Source organism: Notolepis coatsorum (genome assembly GCF_963971535.1).
Source record: "Notolepis coatsorum genome assembly, chromosome: 18".
Taxonomy (NCBI): domain Eukaryota; kingdom Metazoa; phylum Chordata; class Actinopteri; order Aulopiformes; family Paralepididae; genus Notolepis; species Notolepis coatsorum.
In genome coordinates, this window is record NC_140182.1 from 13226235 (window position 1) to 13253549 (window position 27315).

Below are 27315 nucleotides of genomic sequence, written 5' to 3' on the forward strand. Positions count from 1 at the left end.
CAATATTTAACAGATTGCAGAATGGGTACAATACAGTACAGCTCACAAGCACACATTAGCACACACACGACACGCACGCTGTGCACGCTCGCACACTAGCAGCCACTTTAACATGAGAAAGCACTCACTCATGCTGCACACGCCCACACTTATGGCCACAAAGGAAAGGTCACTTTAAAAATAGTATAGTAACAGTGTATTGCACTACCAAGGGACCTAGCATGTCCTTCATGCTCTGTAAATAACTATGTACAAATACCGTGATGTCCCACTATGTTACCTGTTTATTGCACAATGTTGTTGATTTAAGTATGGAAGCAAACACGAGCCAGTGTTAATTAAACTCTTCTTTATTAATTTCAGGATGAAAATGCTGCAGACAGGTGCCGCTATCCAAGACTAAATCAGGGCAAGATGGAAAAAGCTAAGGACATTCTAAAGTGGTTCGACAGTAGTAAACGACTAGTAGTAAAAGATTATGAATAATAAATGGGAGATGATAAAAGATACATCTGATGAAAGGTGATATGAAGTGTCTATTAGGTATTCTTGACTAAATTAAATAAAGATAAACATTTTAACATCTGTGGCTGTCAATAACCTGAGCTAGGATGAAGTCCCAGTGATACCTTCATTATTCCACAATGCTATATCCCCCATGCAAATCATTATTCACACTCATGTTCACATTCACACACAATTTCAAACAGAAAATCATACAAGATTCAAGAGTTTATTCATCACATACATACCAGGGCATACAGTGAAATGCGGTTGGCCATGCCCGCTACGAATGTGCAATAAAACAATAGTAATAGTAGTAATAATAATAAGATAACTAGAATAGACATGGTAAATAGACAGGTAGGGCTGCACGATTCTTGCTAAAATGTGAATCACAATTTTTCTCTAAGAATTGAGATCACGATTCTCTCACAATTCTTATTTTTCCGTCATCATTTAAAAAAGTAAAGTAAAAAGTAATTGACTTTTTTTTTTAAGTCTATTATTTTTTTTTTAAGCGTCATCGTTTAGAAATGAGATCGCATGGGCGGCTAGGTGGTGCAGTGGGCAAGGCACTCACCACCAATGCTGGAGACGCTGGGTTCGAGCCCAGCTCTCCACATTGTTTTCAGTTTGGCTGGTCGTCCGTACTAATACAATTGGCAGTATTAGGGGGAGGGAAAACTGATGGGTGGGGATCGGACGTTGTGGACAGCGACTCCTACAGGTCGGTTGGTGCGCCTGCACAGTAGAATCAAGAAGCGATGGGGGCGGCGTCCCTCCAAAGCGCAGACCCCTGACGCTGAAAGATTGCGCTGCGCAGGTGAAAAGATGCGACGGCTGCTACCTCGAGTATCGGAGGGGACTCGTGCTATGTATGCCTTCGTCCACATTGCAGCCGGCTTGTGGGAGGCATGAAACAGCGTTCGAGACAGGGGAGGGTAGAATTGGACGATACAAAATTGGGATGGGAGAAAAATAGAAAATGGGAGAAAAAGTGGATAAAAAAAAAAAAATGAGATCGCATAGGTCTATGAATGGAGACCGCAATTTTTTTTCAATTAATCGTGCAGCCCTAACAGGAACACTCTGTATTTTACACCATTGATTGATTGATTGAAAACTTTATTAACAGCAATGATCGGTCACCCAGCAATGATCGGTTAGTTTGCCGGAGTCCAGAGCAGGGGAGAGAAGAACGACAACAAGGAAATGGCAGAAAAATAACTGTTTCTGGAGTGGACGCTCCAGATAAAAAAATAAACTGCGTTCAGAGGACGGAATAAAGTTTAAAAAAAAAGAAGCGAGGGGCGGCTAAGTGGCGCAGTGGGCAAGGCGCTCGCCACTAACGCCGGAGATGGTGGGTTCGAGCCCAGCTCTCTGCGTTGCTACCAGCTTGGCTGGTCGTTCATACTAACACAATTGGCAGTGTTAGGGGTGGGAAAGCTGGTGGGTGGGGATTGGACGTTGTGGACAGCGACTCCTACAGGTCGGTTGGTGCGCCTGTACAGCAGAATCAGGAAGCATCGGGGGCAGCGTGAGCCTCCCACGCGTTACTCCTCGCCACAGAGATCGCGCTGTACAGGTGAAAAGATGCGACAGCTGCCTCCTCGTGTACCGGAGGGGACACGTGATGCAAGGCTTGGTCCTCACTGCAGCTGACCAGTGGGAGGCATAGTCTAGCAATGTTCGAGATAGGGGAGGGGAGAATTGAAGGGAGAATAGGCGAGGCGAAATTGGGATGGGAGAAAAATAGAAAAAAAACAAGGAGAAAAAGTGGATAAAAAAAATAAAAAAAAGCGACAACAAACGCAGATACAGTAACTACTACCTCTCACTTCCAGCAGGTGGAGACAAAAGCTCCGCACCGTAGCTTTCGTCTCGCGTCTCTGATGAAATGGATTTCTGAAACGAGCACATTTCTGAGGTCACAGATTTGACAGGGGTTGAGCCGGTTCCTTGCTACGATACAGATGCTCCTGGAAGAAGTCCAGTGTCTTCTTCCATGCGTCTTCCTGTGCGTGACTATGTGGCGCTGTCTCTCCGCCCCAAAGGACCACAACTGCAAACAAAAAAACAGCATGTTCAAGCATGTTTTTTTTTTTATCAAATATACAAACTAAAGTACAACCTAAAGTACAATGAAGTAAAAATGCAGATAATGAGGTACAAAAATGAGGTATGGATGTAGTGCAAATCTTGTAATACATAGATAAAATATGGTGTAGTGTTAAACGTGTTTATTAATAATAATAATAATAATGTACAGAATTGAGCAGACACACACTCACACACAGACACCAAAGGTAACTTACGTTTCTTTCCTGAACCCGCCAGCATAAAGTTGCTGGAGCGGAAATGTGGGCTGTAAGGAGGCTCGATCAGGTGGCCAGCTTTGGGGTAGGACAGGATGGTCAACAGGTGACTGTTCCCTGCTCTCTCCATCATCTCTTTGATCTAAGGGAAAGAAGATAAATGATCAGCACTGTTAAATTATACTTCAAGCCTCCCTGCTTTAGTAGTAATTAGGGATCAGCGTAGATTTTAAAATATTCAAATAGTCGTTTTAATTATTTAAGAAAATCTATTTGTCTATGAAAATATTGTTTTGTCTCAAAAGATTATATTTTCCCTTGTTTTTACCGGCACCTACAATGTGTATTGTATAGAGAGGGGACCCTATTAACTGTTACACCTCTGAACGGCATGCTGGGCACAACTCGATAGCTAGCCAGGTACAGTAGCATAACAGTCTGTTAACAGCTGGGAGAACAGAAAAGAAAGATGAAGAAAGAGAGACCGGAGATGTTACATGGTAGCAACGTTTTGTACGTTTGCCATGTTGTTTCACTAAGTTCACACATTTCAAGCATCAGTGATAAGTTTAACGTTCAGGGGGGATGCTTTTCAATTATCTGAATTATCTTTAAAAAAAAATATATATATATATATATATATATATATATATATATATATATATATATATAACCCTAACTAACCTTACTGTCATGCACTTGTCCTAATAAACTAACCTACACTGTAGCACTCAACACTTTGATGAACATTGTTACTCAGCTGATAGAGTTGTGCCCTTCCTGATGACTTGTCGTACAGAACTTGTAAGTCACTTTGGATAAAAGCGTCAGCTAAATGTAAATGTAAATGTAAATTAATAATGGAATAGTTCCCAGCGACTATCGAATAGTAATTTTGTGAGCTTCGCCCATCCCTAATAGTAATTGAGGTTAGACACCATTAGCTCCTCACATCTTCCGCAGATTCTGAGGCGGGCCAGTTCTGATCATCCTCGCCCACGACCATCAACACAGGACACTGGAGCCGACCCATCTAAAGACACGGATGACACCATAACAGTTGAACGAGGGTCATTTGATTCACTCTGTGTGCAAGCTGGGATTCATGGAGAACATTCAAGGAGAACATGTTAAACAATGTTAAACAACTCGAACACTGGAGAGCCAAAGACCTTTCCACTGCACTCGTTGTCTTCGTCACGTCAGGTATTCTTACAGTCTGAAGCGTTTGCTAGCCGGCTGATATCAGAATCAGAAAGGTATTTATTGCCAAGTAGTTTTCATATACAAGGAATTAGCTTTGGTCGTTTTCGGTGCGACATTAACGGACATACATTAACCCTTTCTCTGCCACGCTTATATCCATCCTTATACCGTCCTCTGCCAGCTCTATTTGTCTATGGAGATGTTCCCCTTCTTTGCAGGGCTATAACTTTTTTAATTGTATTGCTAAATTGACATTACTATGGCCCATTCAACATCAAGTATCTATCGTTTAGGATGTAGCAACGTTCTACTTTTTCATTCACACATTCATACTAAAATATGGTCTAAAGTATAAATATGTTTTTATCGTTTTCTGCAGCATTCCATAGAACGTGAGTTATAGCCACAAATACATATATTAGATCATCAAATGTAGTTTGATACCGATTGACGTCAGATAAAAAATTTCAATTGTACAAGGTCCTACACGTCATGCCTCATCATCTGCTGGTGACCGGAGGGGGGGGGGGGGGGGGGGGTTTATAAGTCCGTGGCCGACGTTAAATCATTTATTTAGTATGGGTGATATGTTGATCGGAGCAGTGTGTATGTATAATAATAATCAAACACGCTGAAACTCACCGCAGCTTCCTCATAGCGTTGGGCGATCAGCGTGGAGTAGAAAGTTCTCTATTATGGGATGTCGATCTAGTTGGTCCAGTTCCAGGTTGTATAATACTATATACGTCCAAATCATGTTGTTTATCGAGTTATTGGCAACGGATCGCTATCCAGTGTATCAAGCTGGAGTCCCGCTAGCGATAGCGAGTGGCCGGACGAAATATGGGTGAGCACCACTTCCGGCGCGTCACTTCCGGTTTTGGCGATTCGCCGATCGGCCACCAGATGGCGGTCTTGAACCGTTGGAGAGTTGAGAGGAGATCAACAGCAAGTCTCAAGTCTCCGTGGGTGAAATATGATTGCCATGACAGATTTTTGAAATATTGATCTCAAAGACGCTGTACGACGTCATTGGCAGATTAACACTTTGGGTGCCGGGAAACGCTTTACAGCGTCTTTCCCGGCCATGCTCAAGGTGCCGAGGACGCTGTACAGCGTCTTTGATCTGTTTACATCTTTTTTCGATTTTCCCCGTCTGAACTTCACCGCCGAGCTTTTGGAAGAAAATTTTAACCGGAAACTGCATTTCCTCTCAAATTTCACTAGGTGGCAGTGTCCCCCTATTTTCTAACACTATCACAATAGGGGGAATATTGTACCCCACAATGAATCTGGCATTTGATTGGCCAGCATACCTGGCCAATGTAACCACAGGTATAAAACGTTAGCGCGATCCCAGAATCTACGAGGTTTTGGAGGAGAGAGAGAGAGAGAGATAGATAGAGCGATACTATCAGCCTATAGTCTATATTTATAGTGTTATACAGTATAGTGGTAGTATCAGACTAATTGTAAGGTTTCAGCTGTGCTTTAGAAAGTACTTAGTCGTGCTAAGTAGTAGTACTATTCGAGGGATTAGTGTGTAGTCTAGGTAGTATATTTCAGTAGTAGTAATAGTAGTTTGATCAGTTAGTAGTTTCATTTAGATCAGTATGAAGAGACGTAGTGTAGGAAAGCGAGGGGACAATCCGGCGGCGGGTCGCTTTGTTCAGACGAAGCTGGCGTTTGGACCCGCGGTTGTTCAAGCAGCAGCAGCACCAACAGCACCAACGTCTTTGGTAGCTCCGATCGGAGAGAGCCGTGAGACCGTTGCTGGGCCCAGTAACGCGTCTCTCCCCGGGACCGGGAGCGGCTCTACCCGACGCAGTTCGAGGAAGAGGAAGGCTGCCGCTGTGGTCATAGCTTCTTCATGCGAGTCAGGGGACAGCGATTCGACCGCCCACGAATCTGATGGGAGCGCCGATTGGGAACCACCAGGTAATTACACGGTCTTATATATATATATATATATATGTGTGTGTGTGAAACGTGTATTTGATGATTTACATACTGTGACTATGTAACGTTAGTTCGACAAACCAACGGCGATATGCATGTGATTGTGTGTGTGTGTGAAACGTGTATTTGATGATTTACATACTGTGACTATGTAACGTTAGTTCGACAAACCAACGCCGGCGATATGCATGTGATTGTGTGTGTGTGAAACGTGTATTTGATGATTTACCTACCGCTTATTCTGTGACTATGTAACGTTAGTTTGCCAAACCTAACGCTGATATGCATTTATTATATTCTAGCTCCGGAATCATCTGACGATGATCTCGGCTTGGGTCGGAGGTATGAGTCTGATTCATCGCACGATTCAGACGTGGGAGTCGGACACGGTGGTGGTCGACGGGGCAACGGTACGTCATGTTTACTAATGCAATGTGAATATTGTTTTGTGCATGTTCAAATCGATAGTTGAATGATATAGGATATAGTAGGGATGTAGAGTACAGGCCACGCGACCATGTGCTACAGTTAGGTTGTCTTGTGTGCGTGTGTGTGTGTGTGTGCATGTGCACGCCCTTTGAAGTGGCTCTTTGAAGTGTGTAGCTATCATGTAAGTGATAATAGTTGCATGCTGGGCATGATACGACGTGGTGGTGGTGGTCGACGTGGTAATTGGTATGTTGCAATGTGAATATTGTTTTGTGCATGTTCAAATCGATAGTTGAATGATATAGGATATAGTAGGCATGCAGTACAGGCCACGCTACCATGTGCTACAGTTAGGTTGTCTTGTGTGCGTGTGTGTGTGTGTGTGTGCATGTGCACGCCCTTTGAAGTGGCTCTTTGAAGTGTGTAGCTATCATGTAAGTGATAATAGTTGCATGCTGGGCATGATATGACGTGGTGGTGGTGGTCGACGTGGTAATTGGTATGTTGCAATGTGAATATTGTTTTGTGCATGTTCAAATCGATAGTTGAATGATATAGGATATAGTAGGCATGCAGTACAGGCCACGCTACCATGTGCTACAGTTAGGTTGTCTTGTGTGCGTGTGTGTGTGTGTGTGTGCATGTGCACGCCCTTTGAAGTGGCTCTTTGAAGTGTGTAGCTATCATGTAAGTGATAATAGTTGCATGCTGGGCATGATACGACGTGGTGGTGGTGGTCGACGTGGTAATTGGTATGTTGCAATGTGAATATTGTTTTGTGCATGTTCAAATCGATAGTTGAATGATATAGGATATAGTAGGCATGTACAGGCCACTACATTTAGTTACATGGATGTGTGTGTGTGTGTGTGTGTAGATGCCTCACCCCATGCCATTTGATGTGTGTGTGTATGTGTGTGTGTGTGTGTGCAGTGTGTGTACACACACACACACACAAGATCAAAAGACATGCATCCTCTCCAACACCTTTGAACTTCGCAGTACATGGTGAGGCCTCTATATGCAAATTCCATTGATTACAGCACACACATACACAATGGCATGGACACATGGCGAGGCCTATATTTAAATGCATGGTTGTGTAGCATATGTAAAATTCCATTGATTACAACACACACACATGTACATGCTTTGATGGCCGCTGATTTATTTTGTGTTCACACAGCAGAACACTCCGAAACCGAATCCGGGGCCAATACACCAACATGCTTGGGTATGTACTAACTACATTTATGTATGTGTAAATGTATTACTATTGTGTTTTGTGAGACTTACTTACTGAATGAATTTAATCCAATTCAGATTCTGGCGCAGACCCTGCAGATAGTGACGCTGAGACTGGCAACGACATAGGATCACATTCTACTCCTGCAGGTAATTGTACATGGTGGTGACTGGCTGCTGCTAGAGCCTGGGCCTGGTGGTAGCTGGCTGCTGCTAGAGCCTGGGCCTGGTGGTGACTGGCTGCTGCTAGAGCCTGGGCCTGGTGGTGACTGGCTGCTGCAGGGCCTGGGCCTGGTGGTGACTGGCTGCTGCAGGGCCTGGGCCTGGTGGTGACTGGCTGCTGCAGGGCCTGGGCCTGGTGGTGACTGGCTGCTGCAGGGCCTGGTCTGGTGGTGATGGTGGTAAATACAATGACAATGCGTTGCCCTAGTGTAATGTATTACATCATGTGATTCTAGAACTGGATGCTAGTCTGGACATGCCGGAACCTGTTGCAGGGCGGAAACGCACATCTAAGAGCGGTAAGTTGGCCTCACTCTGCACACCACTTCCAGCTCTGACCTCTGACCCCCACACCACGTCCAGCTCTGACATCTGAACCCCACACACACTCACTCATTCACTCACACAGTTTGTAACTACGTGGCATATGAATGTCTACAGTAGGGGTGTTATAGTATATTTGTATAATTGACAGGTCGTGGAGGAGCGAAGAGCAGGGCTGCGATCCGTCAGGAAGAGGAGAATGCCTGGTCTCGTGAGGGCTGGGTGCCTCAAAGGATCCCCTTCACAGCCCAACCGGGGTTGCTCCAGGACGCCAAGGCACTCAGATCTTACCGGCCTGCGAAATGGATGGATCTGTTCCTGACAGATGCTTTTCTGAACTCTATTGTTGCCCAGTCCAACCTCTACGCTGAGCAGTCCATTGCCCGGCTGGACCCCACGCTAACCAGTAGCAGGGCACTGCTTTGGAAGCCCCTCACATTGAAGGAGCTGAAGAAGTTCCTCGGACTCCATTTCCTTAGCAGTGTCCTGCGGAAGCCTCGCGTGGACCAGATGTGGACCACTGACGACATGATGTACACACCGTACTACTCTGATACCATGCCACGCAACAGGTTCCAATTGATCTGGCGATTCCTCCACTTTGCGGACAATACTTCCCTGGAGGTTAGAGACAAATTGTGCAAAGTACGCCCTGTAGTCGACCATGTAAACACGAGGTGCAAGGAGCTGTACCAGCCTGAACGCGAGCTCGCCATTGACGAGGGGGTGATGGCATGGCGAGGCCGCCTGACCTTCCGGGTCTACAACCCCAACAAGCCCACCCGCTATGGCATCAAGTCCTACTTCCTGTGCGAATCACGCACAGGATATTGCTTTTCATTTAAGCCATATTGTCGGGAAGGCTCGCTCCTGGGGGACACGGTCGTCGGTCTGCTTGGACGTCTGTCTGGGGCCGGCTATACGCTCTACATGAACAACTTCTACAACTCGGTACGTATGTCCGCCAGGCTCCGACAGTTGAGGACCGACGTCTGTGGTACCCTCAGGAAGCACCGGGGCGAGCCAGCCATCATCAAGAACATTACCAAACGTGACATCGGTGTGGGGGAGCGCATTGCGGTCAACAACAAGGAGGTCCTGATCGTGGCATGGCGCGATAAGAGAATCGTGAAGACCATCAGCAGCTTCCACGAGGACACTATGGAAAAGGCGATGGTGTGGAAGAAGCAGAAGAAGGGCAAAGCGCTGAGGGTGGAGATGCTCAAGCCATCATCAATCCTGGAGTACAATAAATTCATGAACGGCGTCGATCAGCTGGATCAGAATATATCGTACTATCCGGTTACACGTAAGACTGGAAAGTGGACCAAAAAGTTTGTGATGTATCTGATCCAAATATGTATCTTCAACGCGTTTGTCTTGTACAAAAAAAAGCACCCACAAGGGCATTACTCCAACCTCTTCCGGTTCACCAGGGCTGTGGCGCGGACCTACACAGACGGTAAGGAGAAGAAGATTCCTGGGGTGACAGCGGAGATGGAGGCGGAGGCGGAGGCAGGGGAGGAGGCAGGGGAGGAGGCAGGGGGTGGGGATGAGGAGGAGGCAGGGGCTGAGCAGGTGGGGCGTGTCGACCCTAGGGCCCCACTGGGGGACCCGCAGAGCAGATTAGTGGGTGGCTTTGTGAAGCATGTAATGGTTGCATACAAAGCCACCCCGAAGAGAAAGCTACCGTGTAGGAAATGTCGTGTCTGCAGTAGGCGTGGCATCAGGAGTGAGACCAGATATTTTTGCACATCGTGCAAAGTCCCCCTGCATCGTGACAAATGCTTCGCTCTGTACCACACAAAGAGGGATTTCTCTAAATAGTTTCTTTATTAGTTGTCATACAGAAGTACAGACTACTTCTAAATAATCCGGCACACAGAAGTACAGATTACTTCTAAATAATCCATCATTGTGTGATACAGACAGAACCATGTGTACCGGTACATAGTATAGCTAGCTGAGTGTAGTATAGTATAGTGTAGTATAGTATAGTATAGTATATTGTAGTATAGTATAGTATAGTATAGTGTATGGGTAGTTGCACTGTTTTCTGTACAAGACAAATGCGTTGAACACATGTATTTGGGCCACGGTTGTCGATATTGCATAGGCATGTTTGGACCACTTGCAGATGAGACGTTATGTTAGCGATCTAGCTGTATCGACTCCATTCATAATTTGCATTGTGTGTGTATATAGTTTTTTTTTATTTATCTTTTTCCCCCCTCATTTTTACCGTTTGCACAGAACCAATGGTTGCTGACAGTCACCCAGTTTAAAAAAGTATATACTGTAGGTAACATACCACACTTTTCTAATGCAGTCCATTGGCCTATTATTTATATACTTTGGAAGCATGTATTGGATATTTTTTGGTCCACAGATCATCTGGCGCTTCATCCATTTATCAATGGACAATGCAGTCATCGATGCGAGAGACCAAGTAAGATATGCCCTGTAGTTCATGTGACGTGAATGTTACCAGCAAACTTCTAAATGCACTGAAACAATGGTTGGTTATCCTCCAGTGTTCACTTTTTATAAGGTATTGTCTTTGTAAATTACCATAATCCTATACTGTGAATGTTACCAACAAACTCCTAAATGCACTGACACAATGGTTGGTTATCATCAGCCAGTGTTCACTTTTTATAAGGTATTGTCTTGGTAAATTACCATAATCCTATACTGTGAATGTTACCAACAAACTCCTAAATGCACTGAAACAATGGTTGGTTATCATCACAGTGTTCACTTTTTATAAGGTATTGTCTTGGTAAATTACCATAATCCTATACTGTGAATGTTACCAACAAACTCCTAAATGCACTGAAACAATGGTTGGTTATCATCACAGTGTTCACTTTTTATAAGGTATTGTCTTGGTAAATTACCATAATCCTATACTGTGAATGTTACCAACAAACTCCTAAATGCACTGAAACAATGGTTGATTATCCTCCAGTGTTCACTTTTTATAAGGTATTGTCTTGGTAAATTACCATAATCCTATACTGTGAATGTTACCAACAAACTCCTAAATGCACTGAAACAATGGTTGATTATCCTCCAGTGTTCACTTTTTATAAGGTATTGTCTTGGTAAATTACCATAATCCTATACTGTGAATGTTACCAACAAACTCCTAAATGCACTGAAACAATGGTTGATTATCCTCCAGTGTTCACTTTTTATAAGGTATTGTCTTGGTAAATTACCATAATCCTATACTGTGAATGTTACCAACAAACTCCTAAATGCACTGACACAATGGTTGGTTATCATCAGCCAGTGTTCACTTTTTATAAGGTATTGTCTTGGTAAATTACCATAATCCTATACTGTGAATGTTACCAACAAACTCCTAAATGCACTGAAACAATGGTTGATTATCCTCCAGTGTTCACTTTTTATAAGGTATTGTATTGGTAAATTACCATAATCCTATACTGTGAATGTTACCAACAAACTCCTAAATGCACTGAAACAATGGTTGATTATCCTCCAGTGTTCACTTTTTATAAGGTATTGTCTTGGTAAATTACCATAATCCTATACTGTGAATGTTACCAACAAACTCCTAAATGCACTGAAACAATGGTTGATTATCCTCCAGTGTTCACTTTTTATAAGGTATTGTCTTGGTAAATTACCATAATCCTATACTGTGAATGTTACCAACAAACTCCTAAATGCACTGAAACAATGGTTGGTTATCATCACAGTGTTCACTTTTTATAAGGTATTGTCTTGGTAAATTACCATAATCCTATACTGTGAATGTTACCAACAAACTCCTAAATGCACTGAAACAATGGTTGATTATCCTCCAGTGTTCACTTTTTATAAGGTATTGTATTGGTAAATTACCATAATCCTATACTGTGAATGTTACCAACAAACTCCTAAATGCACTGAAACAATGGTTGATTATCCTCCAGTGTTCACTTTTTATAAGGTATTGTCTTGGTAAATTACCATAATCCTATACTGTGAATGTTACCAGCATATAATGCACAGCAACAATGGTTGGTACTGATGACTTGTCACCCAGTTTATTGAACATATTTTACAATAAAAATGTTCATGGCATCAAAGTTTCAAGTTTTTTGCATTGTAAAGTATTCTGTATTTTATAATAATGTTGTCTGGACCTACACCAGTAGTTATAAAACTTACTTGTTCATTAGCGCCAGGCATATCAATCAAATGACCAACAAAGTAATCAATCAATCAAACAAATCAATCTATGAATCAAACTATCAACAAAACAATCAAACATTCTATCAAGCAAATGACCAACAAAGTAATCAATCAAACAAATCAATCTATGAATCAAACTATCAACAAAACAATCAAACATTCTATCAATCAAATGACCAACAAAGTAATCAATCAATCAAACCAATCAATCTATGAATCAAACTATCAACAAAACAATAAAACATTCTATCAAGCAAATTACCAACAAAACATTCTATCAATCAAATGACCAACAAAGTAATCAATCAATCAAACCAATCAATCTATGAATCAAACTATCAACAAAACAATCAAACATTCTATCAAGCAAATTACCAACAAAGTAATCAATCAATCAAACAAATCAATCTATGAATCAAACTATCAACAAAACAATCAAACATTCTATCAAGCAAACTATCAACAAAACAATCAAACATTCTATCAATCAAATGACCAACAAAGTAATCAATCAATCAAACAAATCAATCTATGAATCAAACTATCAACAAAACAATCAAACATTCTATCAATCAAATGACCAACAAAGTAATCAATCAATCAAACAAATCAATCTATGAATCAAACTATCAACAAAACAATCAAACATTCTATCAATCAAATGACCAACAAAGTAATCAATCAATCAAACAAATCAATCTATGAATCAAACTATCAACAAAACAATAAAACATTCTATCAATCAAACCAATAAAACAATCTGTCAAACAATCAATCAATCAAACCATCCATCCATCCATCCCAGTCTAAATTGCTTTATAACACGTTCAGTACCTATTATCACCCCGCCGGCACACCTTTCATAAAAGTGCCTGTAACTTCTGTTCTAAATAATTTACCTCCACTTTTATCTTTTGTTGACGTTTTTTAACTTGTAATTGTGAACGAACGAAGACATGCAGAAACAAACAGTTTTTTGCATTGTGTACATCAACTTGTCGTCTTCAAATGAGCCCAACCATTTCCCCATAGTTATAATATAAAATATAGAAATAGCTCCGCTAAGATCATGAGATATGCTAGAATCGTCCAGGAATCCTGGCAACCCACAGTCATTTTCCGGATTTTTGGCCGGCACCCAAAGTGTTAAGCATGGCGAGCAATGACGTCTAAAGTCGTCCTTGGCGATTAAAGGGTTAACAGACAGATAATACAATAAAATAAAATGAAATATGAACTAAGTTAAGCACAATAGAATAGAATATAATTATGAAATAAGATATAGGCCAGGGCTGTACAACTGTAAATAAAGAGGTTGAATACGATAAAATGGGATATAAACAGTGATGGGAATAACGGCGCTATAAGTAATGGCGTTACTAACGGCATTAGTTTTTTCAGTAACGAGTAATCTAACGGATTACTCTTTCAATCTTAATAACGCTGTTAGCGTTACTGCAAAAAAATGCGGCGCGTTACTATGAATGAACCTGTTTCTTTCATCAGACAGATCTCTGCGCCGAGAGGCAATAATATGTTCTTCCTTGTTTAGTGGGCAGTGCGCGAGCCAAGCATACATGCTGACGATTGGCTGAGGTTGAATAAAATGTCATGGTAAACCAATCAGAGGTGGAGGTGGGCGGGTGTCTAAAGCATCCAGAGTCTGACACACAGCGCGACAAGACAAGCGATCACTGATCAGTCAGCATGAGACCGCGGTCCGTGTAGTGTACGTTTTGAGCCCAAAAACGAATCCAACGAACAACACAAGCGACTCAGTCAACATGAGACCGCGGGTCCATGAGCGTTTTGTGTTCACTCTTTGCAGCGCAGGGCACTGAGTGGCTCTACTGCAGTGCTGACAGCCTTATCAACAGTGCTGCACTTCCTGGTTTAATAGCACAGGCTTCAGGTGCTCAGAGATATATATATATCTGTATGTCATGCATGTCTTAAATGTCATGATTAGATTAGTTTAGATGATTCGATTAGATTCTTATATCTGTATGTTGTGTATGTCATTGATTGAAAACTTTATTAACAGATTGCAGAATGGGTACAGTACAGTACAGCTCAATACATAGAATTGTTAAGGGGATGCAGACCAGAGAAAGACTTTCGTCATAAATGTCATGAATTGAAAATGGGGGACCCTGATGTAAACAAGACGAAACTCTTTCTCTGGTCTGCATCCCCTTAACAATTGTGTGTATTGAGCTGTACTGTACTGTACCCATTCTGCAATCTGTTAATTAAAATGTTCAATCAATCAGTATATATTTGTTATTTATTTTTGGTATAGTGCTTAACAAGCATAATTTAATGTTGCCCAGTTGTGGCCTGTTGAGGGGCAATACATATCAAAAGTTCCAAAACATCTATTCTGTTTGTATTTGTATGATCCACTATATAAACATAGTAATTATAATATCTACATACATGGCATTTGATTGGAGGCTAGTCTCACTTTGTCCCACAGCAACATAAAAAAATAGTTTAGATTTGTTTATGTAAAAAAAAAACTTGAAAGTAACGCAATAGTTACTTTCTGAAGTAACTAGTTACTTTTATAATTTGTAACTGAGTAAGTAATTTAGTTACTTTTTGGAAGAAGTAACTAGTAACTGTAACTAGTTACTTTTTTAAAGTAACTTGCCCAACACTGGATATAAACTAAATTAAATATAGCACAATAGAATATAGTACAATTATAAGTAAAACATTTCATAAGAATAGGCCAGGGCTGTACAACTGGGCAAGATGTAGATGTACAAGATCAACATCCCCTTAACAATTGTGTGTATTGGGCGGCTAGGTGGTGTAGTGGGCAAGGCACTCGCCACCAGTGTGGAGACGCTAGGATTCGCGTGTTCGAATCCAGCTCTCCACATTGTTTTCAGTTTAGCTGGTCGTCCGCAGTAATACACATTGGCCGTATTACGGGGAGGGAAAACTGAAGGGTGGGGATCGAACGTTGTGAACAAGCGACTCCTACAAGTCGGTTGGTGCGCCTGCGCAGTAGAATCAGGAAGTGTCGGGGGCAGCGTGAGCCTCCCACGCGTTACTCCTCGACACTGAGAGATCGAGCTGCGCAGGTGAAAAGATGCGACTGCTGTTACCTCAAGTACCGGAGGGGACTTGTGCTATGTATGACTTAGTCCACATTGCAGCCGGCTTGTGGGAGGCAAGAAACAGCGTTCGTGACAGGGGAGGGTTGAATTGGATGATACGAAATTGGGATGGGAGAAAAATAGAAAAATGGGAGAAAAAGTGGATCAAAAAAAAACAATTGTGTGTATTGAGCCGTACTGTATTGTACCCATTCTGCAATCTGTTAAATAAAGTTTTCATTAATTCATTCATACTTGTTCATACTTCACTGTTCATACTTTTTGCACATAACTGCCCAGCCCCCCTAAATATCCCATCCCACTGTATTGTTATTTTATTATAATAATTATATACTTGACCACAGTGTACAGCCCTGGCCTATTTTAATTTTGTACTTATAATTATACTATATTCTATTATGCTTAGTCTGTCCGTTAATGTCGCACCGAAAACGACCAAAGCAAAATTCCTTGTATGTGAAAACTACTTGGCAATAAAGACCTTTCTGATTCGGATGTTCACAAACATTGATTGAACTGTCTTAGGCCATGGAAGTAACTTTTCATTTGAGTGGTGTTCCCCTTTAAAAGCACTTGGCATTTGTCCTCACTAGATGGCAGCATTATACAGAGGGCTCATGTGCAATGCTTCTGTTTGAATGTATAAACAGTTGAAAACTATTTATCATCTAGCAGACTTTACTCACATCTACTTTCTTGGTGGGGTCGGTTGTAATGGGTAGAAGTAGATCACGCCAGATCACTCGATTCTCCTCGTCGTGGCGTGTTTTCTTGACGTTTCTAGTCAGACACAAACTTATGGTATGTAGTATTTATATCTTATGCCCCCTCCCCTCCCTGAAGGACATATATAACTCCCCGCTGCCTCGACAGAGCAAGGAACATCATTATGAACAGCTCACACCCTGGCTTCCACCTGGTCCACCTGTTGCCGGGCAGGCGTGCATCAAGGCCAGAACCAATAGACCTATTCACTGTATACGCCAGACTCATTGTGCGCGCGCATCACCGGAGCAGAAAGGAACGTAATCCTGGTCAGAACAACGGGGCAGACTACAATATATTTGCATTTGTTAGCCGTGCTAGCGATCTAAACAATCAATCCATGCCAAAGCTAGATATGTAAAAGGTGAAAGACTCTCACACTCACACACACACAGCCATGCTGATTTGGCTAAATGACATCCAGCTGTTTTCGTTTGAAACTACTTTTAGTCAGGGGAGTGCCATGGTTTCTCCATAGAGCCCCGTCGTATTCTTCTAGCGCAGCAGCTCGCGCAGGTCCGGGGCAACTTAGTCACGTGACTCAGTTGGTATTGCTGATTGGCTCGAACACGGTATGTTTGTATACAGCGAACAGGTCTATAGACTCAGAGACAGTTTGTTCCCGTGTGTGATCACTCTGAGGTCATTCCAACTGGTACACCGCGTGTGATCACTGTGAGGTCATTCCAACCGGTACACTCGTCATATGACATCGTATAATGAAAAATAAAGTCTATTCTATTTGTTGATGTCTGTGCAGGGGTTGATGTTTTGGCCTTGGGGTTAACACTTTCGAGGCCACTGGGATGAGTCTAATTAATGTCAAGAGGGCCGTGAAATGTAAACAGACGTGGGGCTGTTTGTAGAGCTAAATCTATACTTTATAGTATTGCTATCTGTCCATTCTCATTGTGAATTGAGACCATAAACCGTCCCTTCAAAATGGCTTAAAGAAATAAAAATTTCATCAATACGTTCTCATTTTATAGCGCCGTGAATATAAGCATTATACCGGATTTGGTCTAGTATATTTCCTGGAAACCGAGATAATGGGCTAATAGCTAATAACGTTAAATCCAATGGCATTTCGGTTATAGATACGCTCCAGTTAAAACTCAAACTGCATATGATCGGTACGATCCTCACGCATGTATGCATGAAAGGGGGGAGGGGGGGGACGTCGTTTCTGATTATTGATTACCAATAACCGCGTTAGCCTCATAGGCCGAACGCCTGGATGGCTTCGGCCTATGAAGCCATGAAGCGCCCCTAAGAGGATCTGGCCGGTATTGCACCTTCTCGAATTCATAGAGTAGGGTAAATCTGCAATGCCGCTCGGCGACCTTGAATAGGTTATTAATATGGAATAAAAGCAATAACAACTTGCCACGGATTTATCCGTGCTTCTGTCCACAACGGGTGGAATCGAAACACGGAGATATACGTCCTTGGGCGCCATTGTGTTAAACAGGGTGACAGGGAACTGGTGGGTTGTTTCATATAATGTGCATCATATGTTAATGGATTATGCCTTCATGAGATCTGTAAAATGGTAAAATGGTAAATGGCTGCATTTATATAGCAGCTTTTATCCAAAGCGCTTTATCATTTGTTTCTCACATTCACACTCCGATGGCAGAGGCAACCATGCGAGGTGCCAACCTGCTCATCGGGAGCAGTTAGGGGTTAAGTCAAGTGTCTTGCTCAATGACACTTCGACACAATGCCCGGGAGGAGCGGCATTTTGTGGTATTTGTGCATTTGTGGTATTTTCAAGTATATACAGTGAGTGCTGAAGTAGTAGTATCCATCAATAGCAGTCTTAAGTACATACTTGTTATACTCGGCGAAGATATCTGAGAGGGATCCCTTCACAGGCTGGATGTGACTACCGCTCACACACACCACGCATGTAGGCTGGGAGAAAGCACAGAATGTCATATATAAACACACATGTATATATAAACACATATCATAGGATACAACTACCGCACCTGGGTAAATGCACACACTCTATTTTACTATTAATTTTGGATTGTGTCTATGAATACAATATTAAACCAGGCTTAATGTGAAACCAGGTTGTCGGCTATGTGATGCAGACATGCTCATAGCTCTTTCGTACCTGAATAACAGTTGAGTAAATGGCCATGTTTAAAGCCACTGACGTCCCGAAGGATAGGCCCAGTATGGCAATCCTGTCCCCACACACCAGGGGGTGCTCCTTTAGAACTGTGAACGCAGCCTAGAAGAAGAAGAAGAAGAAGAAGAAGAAGAAGAAGAAGAAGAAGAAGAAGAAGAAAATGTTGTAGGCCAATTATTTTATAAGTACTTGTTCAATAAAGGTTAAGGAAAGTAGACTTAGTAGACTAGAAAGTAGATACTTGTATTAGGGTGTGATGACAATGTTTTATAGAAAATTAAAGCATCTGCTGACAGATATACCAGGTCTGTAGTCAGAGGGGACTGTGTCGTCCCAAACAGGAGGTCTGCTTTTAGTCAGGCAGCCTTTTCCGTGAGAGCAGCCCACACCTGGAACAGTCTGCCAACACGGCTCAGGGAGTATCAAAGTTACATTTAATTTAAAACTAACTTAAAATCATGGTTGTGAGATGGTCAAGTGTGCGACCATTTTAACTGAGGGGTTGTGATGTATTGTAATGTATTTTAATGTATTTATTTGTATGTATTTTAGTGTATTGTAACTAATACTGATTCCTACTGTGTTTTAATTATTGTACTATGTCTTAATTATTGTAGTGCTCATGTCACCTGCCCCAGAGACTACAGTTGAAAATTAGCCAACCTGGCTAAACTGGCATATTTACAGTAAAATGTTCCTTAATATGCACTGTCTCTGTATTTTAAACCAATAAATACAAATACAAATTAGACATATAGTATAGACATTTAACATTGAAGGATACAGACTATAATATTTTAGCTAAGGTAATTACAGGTATGAATTTAGATTGATTAGATTGATTGGTTGATTGATAAAATACTTTAAATCTAGTGTGTGACATATAAGACTGTTTTATGTGGGACAACCTCTGTATATCTTGAGATATTCTAACCTCAATAACTTTCTTTAAGTTTAAGTTCACCTTTTCAACTACCAAACAACTATAGCAAACAATTTATATACATCTTTTAAATAAACAGTAATTGAACTATATGTAGTTATCATTAATAACTACACTATTTATAACAGAAACACAATTCATGTAGAAACCTAGAGACATTTGTACATTACACTTTAGAGTAGAGGTTGCAAAATCATCTACAGATTATTACAAAAACCTCTACAAATACAAATAGTGATTGATCATATTCATAATTATCATTATTATCATTATCAAAGCTTAGGCGACTTTGGAGAAATGAGCAAGAGAGAGTTTACCTGCCCAGCAGAAAGAGAGCGAGCTCTACGTCACTTTTCAAGGCTCTACACGCGCAACAAAGGTTTCCCACAGACTCCCAGCGGCATCAACAGCTTTAAGCTGATTATTTCTCATTAAAGAAGAAAGAAATAATTGAATAAAAAATATCTCCCAGACTCTGATCGGCAGGGGTGCACATTGTGTGTACTTTTTGACGAGGAGCGCAATGGTGGTCTTAGTTTTCTGACATGACCTCGGGAAAAACCACTTACAAAAAAAGGGAGTTTATTTACTTTGTGACACAATAGGCGAACAAATGCACTAGCCATCACTATCATATGCCAAATGATTAGGGCCTATTACAAAACAAATCATAAATAAATAACTGGATTTATCAATTAACAAGTCAGAGTCCTCGTCTGCACGTTCCGAGTCCGAATTCAGTCAATTGCACTGATCAGGAGTAGCACTCCTTTTTTTTATCCACTTTTTCTCCCATTTTCTATATTTTCTCCCATCCCAATTTCGTATCATCCAATTCAACCCTCCCCTGTCACGAACGCTGTTTCTTGCCTCCCACAAGCCGGCTGCAATGTGGACTAAGTCATACATAGCACAAGTCCCCTCCGGTACTTGAGGTAACAGCAGTCGCATCTTTTCACCTGCGCAGCTCGATCTCTCAGTGGCGAGGAGTAACGCGTGGGAGGCTCACGCTGCCCCCGACACTTCCTGATTCTACTGCGCAGGCGCACCAACCGACCTGTAGGAGTCGCTGTCCACAACGCCCCTGATCCCCACCCATCAGTTTCCCACCCCCTAATACGGCCAATGTGTATTAGTATGAACGACCAGCTAAACTGAAAGCAATGTGGAGCGCTGGGCTCGAACAGGCGAGCCCAGTGTCTCCGCATTTGTGGCGAGCGCCTTGCCCACTACGCCACGTAGCCGCCCTGCCCGGAGTAGCACTCCTAATGTTGTTGTATCCTGTACAATGACAACAACGCTTCTAATCGACATAGTTAATAGGTTATTAGGAATGTCTGACCACTAAGTGTCTCTGACTATAAAACACCAAAACCGGCACAGAGTCTCAGACTACAACGTATGACGTATATCATGCCAGTTAGTGTAACTTGTGTATACTGCACCTACTGTACGTATACCATTTACTTTTACTCTTACTCATAGTATACATTCAGATTCAAATGATTAATTGCCATATTTATTGTAACGTATAATATAACCAATAGGGCATTACAGACCCTCATCTGCACCTTTGTTTACACACGGTTTATTTTACTCATATTTTTATATTCAGAGTTAATTATATTGTTGAAACTGTTAATTTTTTCTCATATTTTTTATATTCAGATCAAATTGTATTGCCTATATTTATGTCTTTCTACTATTACCATGCCCAGACTTGTACCTCCCCTCTCCCGCGCTGCCATGATGACGCCCACATTTCCCCAAGGGGATCAATAAAGGAATATCTTATCTTATAAATGACTTACAGCTGATCATTATTGTAAAGGGTGACCAAATATTTTACAACTTTTAAGTAACGCAATGGAAGCTGATGCAACAAAGGTTTAACTACCAGCATCAAACGTGTTGTTTGACTGAAGGAGTGGCCAGACAAGGGGGTCAATGTGCCTTTGAGCAGGTTACATTTAACCCTTACAACCCCAGCCTGATCATGCAGAGGCTGTGGTTGAACGCTCCCATACTGCATGAAGAAGCATACATAACAGTATGCGGTACATTGCATTATATTTCTGTACCTACACATGTTATGAAAATAAATGCAGAACATAATGGAAAATGGAACAATTTCAACAGACAAGGTTGTAGAAGCAGCGTGTCATTCTCAGACTCACACGCACACAAATACTCACACAAATACACACACACGGCACACCAGTGTTGTAGTCAAGTCATTAAATCTCGAGTCGAGTCTCGAGTCCCCTGTGTTTGAGTCCGAGTCACCAAAGAAGAGCCAGAGTCGTGTCCGAGTCGAGTCCCCATTACCCTAGTCCGAGTCCAAGTCACCAAGGTTGAGTCCACTCCACTCTGGCAGTCAAATAATTAAAAAAAGAACAGTATAAAGTCTGAGTCCTCGTCTGCACCTTCCGAGTCCGAATGCAGTCAATGCTCGAGTCCAAGTCCAAGTCCGGGTCATCAGTGCTCAAGTCCAAGTCGAGTCCCGAGTCCTGAAAATCAGACTACAACACTGCGGCACGCACACATACACACATCTGATTTGTCTTTTTCTACTGTGTGTAGCCAATAATATGTTAGTACCTCAAAGTACTGGTTCTCCACAAGAGAGGTCACGCCCTCAGGTGTTTTCCTGGGACCCATGTACTCCAATGCCAGAGAGGCGTAGCCGCGAGAGGCTAGCATGGCAGAGCGGTACTCCACCAGACCGCCCCCACCCCCCCACAGATCCAACAGGCCAGGGAAAGGACCGGGCCCTGTCGTATACACAGACAAAACACGGTCTGCTCGGGCCTCAAGTCTGGTCATTGCACCAGGACATTAGACAGCAATGGGTAAAAGGACAATTAAAGACATTTTAGCATGCATCATAACACAGTGTAATATCTGCATACTGTGCATCCTGTTATCGGCACACTTTGTTCGAATTGTATTATAGTCATCTTGCTGTTATTTTCTCTTATTTTATTCTATGCTATTTTAATTTAATATTATATTGGATGCTGCTACGGTCGAGGAACCACAACAAAGTGCATTTCAGTCTTTTTTCTGCTGTAAAAGGTACTGAATGACGTGACAATAAAAGGAATCTGAATCTAAATCTTACAGTACAGGGTCCAGATTTTAGGCAGGTGCATGACTTATATAATACACAATTACACATGCCTATGATGGGTAATCATCGGTTTATACCTGGAGGCAGGAAGAGGGTCCCGGTGACTCCTCCCTCTTTCAGCTCAACTCTGCGCACCCCAGGAGCCATGTACCAGCGCTCTATGACAACACTGGCCAGGGCCACCTGCTCCTGGAAGCCCTCACTCAGGTGCCCTGTGTACACCGAGACGTGGACCTCTATGGGAGTCTGGACGTTCTTTTTCCTCAACCTTATCAGGTGAGGGAATAGAATAGGAATAGAAATAGAAATAGAAATAAATATTTATTTCCGAGGGAAATTCAGCACTACAGATCGCTCACGGTAAACGGTAAACATTTAGGTAGTCAAAAACGAAAGTCACGAGTAAGAAGAAAAATAAGAAGAAAGAATAAAATACGGTCCGGGATATACATTCTGATATGTATTCTAAAATATAAAATATACAGAAATATACAGTGAGTGTACAGTAATACGTGTAAATTGTAAAATGTCGATTTAAAAGTAAAGGTCCAGGAAGATGATGCCAGACTGTACTGTCACCCTGTGCTCAGTGATGCAGTGAGGCACAGTGATGCGTTATAAAGTCTGATGGCTGTCGGAATTAAGGACTTCCTGTGCCGTTCAGTGTTGCATCTAGGGAGTCTTAGTCTAACACTGAAATAGAATTACACATTGAATCTCAGTCTCAGTCTATAGTGATTACGGTGAATAAATATTGGAAGGTCAAAAGAGCCTTTAGCTGGCCTACCTTAGTCCTGGCCTACTGCCTGGTACTGGTCTCATACTCCAAAGCAGGGCCATGGCTTCCACCCCGTCATATGTCCCGCCCAAACTTGGATCAGTGGCAACTATAAATCATGGGTCAAATACATACATTTGTAAAAAGTGTAATTTGTTCTGCTGATTGCATTCCATGACACGATACAGTGCAACTTCAATTAGCATTATTGGTCACATCCTTCCTATGCTTCTTAACATACAGTACTTCCTATCACCCCTCCTAACATCCTTCCTATGCTTCCTAACATACTTCCCATCACCCTTCCTATGCTTCCTAACATCCTTCCTATCACCCTTCCTATGCTTCCTATCACCATTTCTAACATACTTCCTATGACCCTTCCTAACATCCTTCCTATCACCCTTTTTTATGCTTCCTATCACCATTTCTAACATACTTCCTATGACCCTTCCTAACATCCTTCCTATCACCCTTCATATGCTTCCTATCACCATTTCTAACATCCTTCCTATGCTTCCTAGCATCCTTCCTATGCTTCCCATTACTGTCTAGTGTTAGCATGCTAATAACTATAATTGGAGAGCGGTCAGTGTTTCTGTCCATCAGTGTTTGGTCTGTGTGTTTGTTAGCTTAGCATGCTGATGACTATATAATAAGGATAACAGTGTTTTTGTGTTTGTCTGTCTGTGTGTCTGGCGTGCAGCCTGGTGCACACCTTTCTAGTCTTAAATACCATGATACCAGGTGCCATGATATAGAAATAGACATTGATGTGATTGATTGACATCTGTTTATCTTTAAAAAAAAAAAAAAAAATCAATACTCCACTATCCTGTGGACAATCAACATCTGATCAATATCTGAAATGAAGAAAAAAAAACTAACCTTCTTACTGTCTTCTACTATCATGCGACTCTATGTCTTTACTACCAAGCACTCAAGTTTCAACACTGTTTGATGAACATTGAAAGAGTTCCTGCTGACTTGTCGTACAGAACTTAACTTAAGTAAGTGCTTTGGATAAAAGCGTCAGCTAAATGACCAAATGTAAAATGTAAAAAACATGATCACAAACCGCCCTACCTCAGTATGTAACTGTTTTTTAATTTAATAGCTTTGTTTTTTTCTCTTTTCACCTGTGTCCACAAATGTGTCTTGCCCTTTTATATGTATATGTATATTAAAAAAGAAAAAGCAGCATATGCGTTTTGAATTGTTTGAATTTACTTGGAATCTCGACGACATTGCAAATAACACGATCAATGTTCATATCGAGAATACAAAACGGTTTCAATCAATCAATACCACGATCCTTTTTTCTTTGGATGCTTGAAAGATTAAAAAGTAATTTCTATGACATTCCAAATACTTCCCTAATACATCATTTTCCATAACACTGGAAAACACAAATATAAATCTTTGATTGATTGATTGAAAATTAACAGATTGCAGAATGGGTACAATACAGTACAGCTCAATACACACAATTGTTAATATAAGGGGATGCAGACCAGAGAAAGACTTTCGTCTTGTTTACATCAGGGTCCCCCATTTTCAATTAATCATAACATATGACATACATGACATACAGATAGACAGTACTGCTACATCTATACATTTATGACATACCAGATCTACAAATGTACAGTACTGTTTATGAGTACAAAAATAGTCTGAAAAGAGAGTATAATATACATTTGAGGGGGAAGAAACTGTACATTGGAGAAGGTTGGGTTGGGTAGGTGGGGGGTAATAACGTGTCCAAAATACCCAGACATACAATTGGTATATAGCCTGAATGAATGAATGAAAACTTCATAGCTTGCAGAATGGGTACAATACAGTACGGCTCAATACACACAATTGTTAAGGGGCTGCAGACCAGAGAAAGACGTTTGTCTTGTTTACATCATCAGGGTCCCCCATTCTTCTACCTACCGTTCACAACTCCAGCAGCATCACTGACATAGTGGCCGAACGCCTCCCAGAAATCACCGTCGTCCGAATGGATGAGCGAGTGTAAAGTGAAGCCTCGAACCGGCGACACATTCTGGACCAGTAAGGTAAACCTATCATCCAGGAGTCCTCTGGTCGGGTGGACAGACAGCTGTGGACAGCAGGGTCTTCTTCTCTCCATGCTTCTTCCAGCAGCGAGTCTCTCTCATCTACACGGGTCCAAACACTGAACGTGTTGAGATTAAATAACTAGTATAAGTGAGGTGAGTCGCAAATATACTTGTCACGTTTATGACATTGTTTACTACAGTCATCGACTGGTGCACAGTGCACACAATACAAAGTGCAGTCTGCTAATAGGTTACAACAAGAGGGTCCTCCTGCAATAGATAATAAGAGGGTTGGCTACTACTCAGCTCTGTACAGAGACTTGCCACAAGACAAACGCAAACACACACCAAGATTAATGTAGTCCAACAACACTGTAAATTACACGATAAACAATACTGTGTGCATATTATGCACGGCCTTCTTCAGCAGATTCTTCCTCAGTTCGTCAAACGTAAACACAGTGGGTGGAGCTTTCATGATAGGAGTCCCACCTCCAGACATGAGGTAGGCCTGCCTCACCACCAGATGGCGCAGTTGGCCTACTAACCAGGGTGTGATGAACACAGACACACAGGGAGGGGTACAGTTATCCGACACCAAAGACCAAAACTAGATTGTTTTCAGTTATTTTGAGGGGAGGGGAAAATGATGGAGATAATAATAAAAAACAATTACAATATTATTATTATTATTATTATTATTATTATTATTATTATTATTATTATTATTATTATTATTATTATTATTATTATTATTATTATTATTATTATTGTTGTGTTTGATCTTGATATCTTACCTGATCTTGATATCTTTCCTGATCTTAATAGCTTACCTGCTCTTAATATCTTACCTGATCTTGATATCTTACCTGATCTTGATATCGTACCTGATCTTTTTTTATCCACTTTTTCTCCCATTTTTCTATATTTTCTCCCATCCCCCAATTTCGTATCATCCAATTCAACCCTCCCCTGTCACGAACGCTGTTTCTTGCCTCCCACAAGCCGGCTGCAATGTGGACTAAGTCATACATAGCACAAGTCCCCTCCGGTACTTGAGGTAACAGCAGTCGCATCTTTTCACCTGCGCAGCTCGATCTCTCAGTGGCGAGGAGTAACGCATGGGAGGCTCACGCTGCCCCCGACACTTCCTGATTCTACTGCGCAGGCGCACCAACCGACCTGTAGGAGTCGCTGTCCACAACGCCCGATCCCCACCCATCAGTTTCCCACCCCCTAATACGGCCAATGTGTATTAGTACGGACGACCAGCTAAACTGAAAGCAAATGTGGAGCGCTGGGCTCGAACAGGCAAGCCCAGCGTCTCCAGATTTCGTGGCGAGCGCCTTGTTCACTACGCCACGTAGCCGCCCACACCTGATCTTAATATCTTACCTGATCTGGGTCATCTTACCTAATCTGGGATATCTTACCTGATCTTGATATCGTACCTGATCTTAATATATTACCTGATCTTGATATCTTACCTGATCTGGGATATAAATGGTAAATGGCTGGCTGCATTTACACAGCTCTTATTCAAAGCGATTTACAATTTTTCTCACATTTTACCCATTCACTCACACAGTCACACACCGACGGCGGAGGCAACCATGCAAGGTGCCAACCTGCTTATCGGGAGTTAAGTGTCTTGCTCAAGGATACTTTGACATGCTGCCCGGGAGGAGTGGGGATATCTTACCTTATCAGGGATATCTTACCTGATCTTAATATCTTACCTTATCAGGGATATCTTTCCTGATCTTAATAGCTTACCTGATCTTGATATCTTACCTGATCTTAATATCTTACATGATCTTAATAGCTTACCTGATCTTGATATCTTACCTGATCTTAATATCTTACATGATCTTGATATATTACCTGATCTTGATATCTTACCTGATCTTGATATCTTACCTGATCTTGATATCTCTTAC

General features: G+C 41.8%; 1 protein-coding gene across 1 annotated transcript; it reads right to left on the bottom strand.

The window, feature by feature from the left end:
- Positions 1–332: 332 nt before the first annotated feature.
- On the bottom strand, positions 333–25803 carry LOC311244737 (acyl-coenzyme A thioesterase 1-like). Its single transcript, XM_084334414.1, has 11 exons — positions 25724–25803; positions 25248–25491; positions 23316–23415; positions 22606–22796; positions 21997–22169; positions 18435–18554; positions 18144–18226; positions 16231–16324; positions 3772–3852; positions 2820–2961; positions 333–2566 (listed from the first exon to the last, which is right to left on the bottom strand). Exons 2-11 carry the CDS (start codon positions 25444–25446, stop codon positions 2433–2435), a joined length of 1317 nt encoding a protein of 438 aa, XP_084190540.1. The 5' UTR covers positions 25447–25491; positions 25724–25803; the 3' UTR covers positions 333–2432.
- Between the last annotated feature and the right edge of the window lie 1512 nt (positions 25804–27315).

Excerpts from the sequence above, each read along its gene's own strand:
- LOC311244737 (XM_084334414.1), bottom strand. The coding sequence starts at position 25,446 with ATGGAGAGAAGAAGACCCTGCTGTCCACAGCTGTCTGTCCACCCGACC. Across the intron at positions 2,962-3,771 it reads CCTCAGAATCTGCGGAAGAT|ATCAAAGAGATGATGGAGAG; the intron begins GTGAGGAGCTAA and ends TCTTTCCCTTAG. Across the intron at positions 2,567-2,819 it reads GGCGGGTTCAGGAAAGAAAC|TTGTGGTCCTTTGGGGCGGA; the intron begins GTAAGTTACCTT and ends TTTTGTTTGCAG.